Raw genomic sequence first — 7,270 nt, 5'->3', positions numbered from 1 at the left:
TAGAGTTGTGCGAGTAACAGGTCAACAAATCATGTGTCTTCAATGAGTCAATTGTTTCAATTTTCTTCACTCATATTTACTTTGTGTATTTTGCATCTTGTGAAGAATTGACTCTCTCCTCTCTAAAGACTTCTGTGAATACTTTTCTGTTCCATTGCTTAGCTTCATGCTTACTTTTGTATTATATTTTGGTTGTTCTAAAGTTCTTCTGTCTATTCGTCGAACTTCTAAATTTGTCGATGGTGGTGTGCTTCTTCTCCGACTATCGCCCTGGTGGCGCTAGGTTTTGGTTGCATCCACTAGCTTCATCAATGTGTATGGTGGAACCTCTAGAGACCTTGTATTTTCCTATATCTTGGGGTCCTTTGTCCATTATTTCTAGGCCTTTTCGCTTCTCTAGTAGTTACCACATGCAGAGGTATGTGGTTTCCAGCAAAAAAGAATGAAATGTGTGGTTTATTTGTATTCAAAGTTGTTTTTCAATTGAATGCTGGAACTTTGAGTGTGTTTTTGGCGACGAGGATGTTTAAGGAGTTGAAATTTGTCAAGTTGGTTGCAAGTTGTAAGTGCATCTAGTACCCCCTTGGTGGTTTTGGAGTATTGAAGACAAATGAGTTAAGGGACTAATGTGTTTGTGAGTATACACAGGAAGTAAAGTCCCTAGAGATTTGGGTTTAACTAGGGAAGGTGATCCCTAAAAATGTATGTTTACATTGAAGGAATTGGTGTACCCTTTGAAGAAATTGAAGTGAAGAATAGGAATCTTGAAGACTTTGTTTTCATAGTTTCTTTCTTCTTTATTTGAGTCATAGGAAACACCACACTGTTAAAGCGGGTCTAGGTGATACATAGGTGTATTTCTAAAATGATGTTCAAACCCAAACTTACCTATTTCTTCAAGTGAAGACTTTGGAAATCTCTTGCAATGCAAACGAGTTCTTTAGCGACAGAGACGAAGTTCTTCTAGTCGCCAGCGAAATTTGCATGACTGAAGAAGTTAGAATTTCTCTAGTGCAAGAGTTCAATTTTCGACCGTTGATACACAAGTGTCAGCTGTTGAGTGGATCCTTATCCTGGCAACGGTCGTGTCCGAAGGGCATGATGGTCTTATCATGTCAGATTGCCATTGGCTATAAATAGACACCCCAAAACCATTTGTTGGTTAGCTGCCTCGGGTGATTGATTAACCAATGTCAACTAGAGCAACCCATCCTCCGACGAATTTGAGAGAATCCTAAGTGGGGGAAAACCCAAACAACTAGATCCCAAAGTAATTGAGCATCATTGAAGAGATTGTCTTGTGTGCTTCGATGCTTATTACCTTTGAAGGTTGTGATCTTCTAGACGGTAGGCATCATGTTCTAAGCACCCAAAAAGAAATTGTGGAGTGCCAATAGAACACGAGTCTGTGAAGGTTTTAGAAGTCTACCTTGAAGACTTATCATGAGTGATTGGGCGATGTTTAAGTGACCTTAGCTCAAGGGAATAAGGTGAATACTAAGTGTCATACAAATCCACTGTCTTCATCGAGCAACCCAGTTCCATTTCTTCAACTCCTTAATTTCGGCATCTGTGTGTTGAAGAATCTGTCTCCCTCCTCTTGGAGACTTTGCCTGAAGACTTTCGCAATTTCATCATCTTGCATTGCACTCTGTTTACCTTCAGTCTTACTGTACTCATTCATCTTTGTGTTGTATGTTTACATGTTATGCTACTCTCCATGCATGTTCTATTTGGTCATGACGACTTTGCAACTACTCTGATTTACATGCTTAGTGTAGCGACTCGTCTTTTAAGTCATTCGTTGCACTATTATTCTTCGGAAAACTCGATTATTTGAAGAATGTGCTAAAATCCTCCATTCACCCCCTCCCCCTTCCCCGTTCGATAACTTGCAATTTCACAAGTGTATGTAAAAGCAGTGGTAGTGCTCCTTATGCATTATGAAGGTTCTCAGGTGATGCGTAAAATTTGAGTCCATATTCATAATCATGAGACCTACTCGTTGGCAGGACATCTTTTTTTTCCTAATCTCTCTACCATCACATGCGAGGTGGAAATCACTTGAAGTTTTCTTTGCCTCATATTATAGTACCATGGATGCTGAGAGGTCTAATATGAAAGGCACTCCATAAATTATGATGATCCGGAGGCATATCACGACTCTGCTAGGGCGTACGTTTTGTTCAAAATCGTCATACTGACAATTATTATGTTAATTTGGTCAAAATATGACAACTTTTCTAGAGTTTCTCTAATTCAACATGTTTCACTACAATTTTTTATTTAAGGTAAAGCAAACCTTTTATAACTTGATGGTGCTCGGATAAATCAGAGCCCAAATTGATTGAGCATCACTGAAGAGATTGTCTTGGATGCTTCGACGTTTGTTACCTTTGAAGACTGTGATCTTCCAGACGGTAAGCATCATGTTCTGAGCACCCAAGAAGAAATTGTGAAGTGCAATAGAACACGATTCTGTGAAGGTTTTAGAAGTCTACCTTAAAGACTTACCACAAGTGATTGGGCGAGGTCTAAGTGACCTTAGCTCAAGGGAAATAAGGTGAAGACTAAGTGTCTTCTGAGTTAAATCTCAAGCCTCCCTAACTAGATGTACAATTGTCACAACAACTGAAACTGGTCAAACAAATCCATTGTCTTCATCGAGCAATCCGGTTATATTTCTTCAACTCCTTAATTTCCGCATCTGTATGTTGAAGAATTTGTCTCCCTCCTCTTGAAGACTTTCGCAATTTCACCATCTTGCATTGCACTTTGTTTACCTTCAGCCTTACTGTACTTAGCTCATTCATCTTTGTGTTGTATGTTTACATGTTATGCTACTCTGCATGTTCTATTTCGTCATGGCGACTTTGCAACTACTCTGACTTGTATGCTTACTGTAGCAACTCCTCTGTTAAGTCATTCGCCGCATTGTTATTCTTCAAAAAACTTGCTAATCTAAAGAATCTATAAAATCGCTCCTTCACCACCACCACCACCCCCCACTCCCCCTCCCCGGTCCATATCCACAATCACGAGACCTACTTGTTGATAGGACATCGTTTTTTCTTCTAATCTCTACCATCGCATGTGAGGTGGAAATCACTTGAAGTTTTCTTCGCCTCACATGCTACTATCATGGATGCTGAGAGGCCTGATATGAAAGGCACTTCATAAATTATGACGATCCGAAGGCATATCACGACTCTGCTAGGGTGCATTTTTTGTTCAAAATCGGCATACTAACGATTATTATGTCAATCTGGTCAAAATATGACAACTTTGCTAGAGTTTCTCTAATTCAACATGTTTCACTACATTTTTTTATTTAAGGTAAAGCAAAGCTTTTATAACTTGACGGTGCTCGGCTAAATCACACGAGATACAAACAGCCACTTGAGCCGGTACAATAGAGTTCCACTCGATACATTCGTTCGGTAAACAAAGACGACCTAATTTGGCTGTTTCACAACAAATTGCAACGGCGTGCAGGCGGTGCACCGGTCAACTGGAAGGGCAACGCAGGAACACCTCGTGTCGGTCGCCCTTGGCCAAGCTGTTCAGCGATCCCAACCGCAACCGACACCGCCAACAGGGCCTCCCGGCCCCGGCGAATGAAGGCAATCGTCCATCATCATCCCCCATGTTATTATCTGGCCGAGACGCGCAGCCGGCGGCCGTGGCCCGTGCAGTGAACAGCGGAGCGGAGTCCATCCCCGTCGCATTTGCAAGCCGTGGGCCCGCCGGAGATAGCGGTAGCTGGTCCCGTACTCTGGGGAGGAGAGAGCCTTGATTGCCGCGCGGCGACAGCACGGTCCGTCCGTCCGTCCGACCGACCGATCCCAAGAGTGGCTGGCATTCGCCAGCGCGACGTGCCCGCGCTCCTAACACGTGCCGCACCGCACACACCGGCCAGATTCACGCCGACGGAGGAACGGGGACTGAAGAGCGCGGTGTCCTCCGCCCCGATTGGCGTGTTACAGACTGGAAGAGGCGCGTGACGACGACGACGACGACGGAGGGCGCGCCGTCCCCGCGCGCTCCAGAGCGTGTCCACGGCGGAAAACCAGAGCGTGTCCACGGCGGAAAACCAACGCCGCGAGCGGAGTCACCAAGGCCGTCGACGTCGTTGCTGCCTGACTAAAAACGAAGGCAGCAACTGCGGCGCACGGATCAAAACTTCCAAACTAAAAATCTGACAGGTGACAAACAGGGGGGAAATATCAACTCGATAAATTAATCACACTCTGGAGAAAAAAGCATGCCAAAGTACAGGACAACACAAACACCGCGAACACCATCTGTGTCATCAGATATCCAGATCAGTAGACTCACTACTCCGAAAACGGCACAGAAAAATTACCCGAAACAAAAAAGAATAAAATCAGAGATCAACAGAACCCTCACCCCACACTAATCAACCAAACAAGCGGCTATCAACTTTCGCTCAAAGCTATCTATATAACCAAGTAACTATGCAACCTAGCTTAGCTTAGCTAGCTACCTCTGCATGCTAAACACAAATGCCCTTTTCATCTCCCGCGCCCTGCCCTCACGGCGCCTGGGCGGCCTCCTCCGGCGGCGTCGCCGGCCCCGAGTAAGAGTTCCGGATCTCGGCGATCCTTCTGATCACCTCGTCCATCTTCGGCCGCTGGTCTGGCGGGACGGCCACGCACGCCATGGCGACCTGGAGCAGCTGGACCATCTCGTCCTCAATGTTGGGGTGCCGGAGCAGGTCCACGTCGAAGACCTCCGCCGTCCACTCCTCCCGGACCACGGACTGCACCCACCGCGGCAGGTGCTCGACAGAGTCCTCGCGCCCGGGGGACCTCAGGGGGGCCTTTCCGGTCAGCATTTCCAGGAGCAGGACGCCGAAGCTGTAGATGTCCGACTTCTGGGTTGGTTTCTTGGTCTCCAGGACCTCCGGCGCGCGGTATCCGATGAGCCGGGCAGGGGCTGGCAGAGTGGTCATGAGCTGCGCCAGGCCGAACTCAGAGACGCAGCCGTCAAGGTTCTGTGACAGAAGGATGTTCGACGATTTGAGGTTCCCATGGATGAACTTCCCGCCTCCCTCGGCGTGAAGATGAGCAAGTCCACGAGCCACACCAAGAGATATCTTCACTCTCGTCTCCCAGTCCAGTGCAGCTCTTCCAGTAGCTTTGTTCCCTGAAAGTCAACCGCAGCAAATGTCATTCATTTCAACAGTCAACAGACACCATGGGCTCTAAAATCTTATCAGCCAGTTGAGTTCAGTGCTAAAGTGAACACTAAATAGGACAAACAGGAGGATGTTCCACAATCTGACTGCAGTCTGCAAATGCTTAATAACAATGTTAAAGGCAAAATAAATTCATATATCTAGAAGGTTAATGGCTATCAGTTTATTTACAGAAATTGGAGGATTCGTCTTAAGAGTGACAGAATTATAATAGAAATTTTAGAGAAAAGATAACAGGCGATTCGCTACGTGACTTTCGAAGTGAATCTACAGTATTAATCCCAACTATGTTTTGGATATGCTTGCAGCCTACTAGTGCCAACAGTTGAGTTTTAAGTTTCCAATCCTCGCTTCAATGCGGAGAAACATTTTGAATAGGCTAGACCGCTAGAAGTTCATAAGCACTAATAGGCAACTGATTTCAAATATAACAGGAGAAACAAAGAACATACCATGCAAAACAGCAGCAAGGCTACCAGATGGGACATAGTCATACACCAGTAACTTCTCATCTTTGGAGTAATAATAAGCACGCAGCGGAACAATATTCTGATGCTGGCCAATCCTGCCAACTATCTCCATCTGCTGTTCGAAGTCTTTCTTCCCAACCACCATCTCCTTCAATCTCTTGACCACAACTGTGGTGCTATCCTCAAGAACAGCCTTGTAGGTAGTTCCAAAGCTTCCTTTTCCAAGTACTTCAGCCGAGGCTCTCAGCAAATCCTCCAGGTCAAAGTTATACGAAGAACCCTCGAAGAAAACCAGTTTATTTCTCTCTGCTTCCTGAACACTACTGCTGTAGTCTTCCTTAGGGGTGTCTGCCCTTCCACCTGCAACAGCTTTTCCTTTGGATGACGAAGCTGCGGTTGGTTCTGCGCGTTTCTTTCTCTTGAAAATACATATACAGAGTACAAGAATCAACAGAAGCAACAATACCCCTCCTGCAGCAGCAATTGCAATTAGAACGCCTGTCCTGATCCTTTTCCAGAAGCTCTTCTTGGGTTTGCTGGGCACTGATGGTGGTGATGTCGGTGAAGGAGAAGGCGCGGTTCCAGGACATGGTTCTAATGGTAACCCACACAGAAAAGCATTCCCTAAGAATGAACTAGCTGGAAATTTCTGCAAGGAAGGTGGTATTGGACCACTGAGGTTGTTGTTGCTCATATTCAAGTGCCTCAATTTGGGGAGACGTAAGTCAGGGATGGGTCCAGAAAGAGAGTTGTTCTGGAGAAGGATTGCAGTAAGTCCAGTGAGATTCTGTACTCTCAATGGGATTTCCCCATCAAAAGTGTTGTAGGACAGATCTAGGAATGTCAAGCTGGATGAAAGTGTAGTTGGTATGATTCCAGACAGATTATTATGCTGCAGGTAGAGGGAATGAAGAGAAGGAATAGATCCTACATCAGGAGGGAGGTCAACAGTAAGGCGATTAGACCGGAGGCTCAACACCTCCAGGGCATCAAGCTTGCCAAGCGTATCCGAGGGTATTGGGCCAAAGAGTCCTACTGCAGGTAACCGTAGTGTGTGTACACGGCTATTGTCCGGTGTGCATGTCACTCCCACCCAAGAAGTGCAGACAGGTGTCGTGGAGCTCCAGTTGAGCTTCCTGCCATGGGGCAGGGATGCAGCAAATGCAAGAAGAGCCTGCTTGTCGGAGTTGAGATCGGCACTTTCAGCATACAGGATGCATGCAAAGAGAACAGCAGCAGACAGAGATGCTGCTAGTGTAAGATGCTGCATTGTTCGGACTTGCTGGAAGCCAATAGATTTCAACTCTGTACTCCAAGCTTTCTCATCAGCTCTTCACTCTTCTAGCATGAGAGAAAAAGAAAAGGTAAGTGAAAGTGGCCGACAAAACATCGAGGCAATAATAGATACTACATGTAAAAGGAAGGTCCCAAAAAAGTGGTGAACGAAGGAATTCAGAATATAGAACATGAAGCATAAACTTTGCACCTAAATATACTTTTGCACTAACTGCCTGAGAATTAGAAAATATGTTCAAGAGATATGCAAAAATAGAAGCATGGAAGGACTAATAGTGGATTC

General features: G+C 45.5%; 1 protein-coding gene across 2 annotated transcripts in view; it reads right to left on the bottom strand.

Moving 5' to 3' along the window:
• Nucleotides 1-4,211: 4,211 nt before the first annotated feature.
• The window catches only part of LOC119277401 (probable inactive receptor kinase At5g58300), a 5,228-nt gene continuing 2,169 nt past the window's right edge, over nt 4,212-7,270 (bottom strand). Inside the window, exons 2-3 of one of the 2 annotated variants that reach the window (XM_037558683.1) lie at nt 5,674-7,032; nt 4,212-5,169 (exon numbers count right to left, since the gene is read on the bottom strand). In XM_037558683.1, the coding sequence (XP_037414580.1) occupies nt 4,556-5,169; nt 5,674-6,961 (1,902 nt within the window). In that variant the 5' untranslated portion in view covers nt 6,962-7,032 and the 3' untranslated portion in view covers nt 4,212-4,555. The remainder of the gene's footprint in view (nt 5,170-5,673; nt 7,033-7,270) is intronic. The other variant, XM_037558684.1, reaches the window with a different exon arrangement.

The sequence above is a fragment of the Triticum dicoccoides genome, chromosome 3B (assembly GCF_002162155.2).
Source record: "Triticum dicoccoides isolate Atlit2015 ecotype Zavitan chromosome 3B, WEW_v2.0, whole genome shotgun sequence".
In the NCBI taxonomy this organism is placed as follows: Eukaryota; Viridiplantae; Streptophyta; class Magnoliopsida; order Poales; family Poaceae; genus Triticum; species Triticum dicoccoides.
This window is presented reverse-complemented; position numbering and strand designations above follow the sequence as displayed.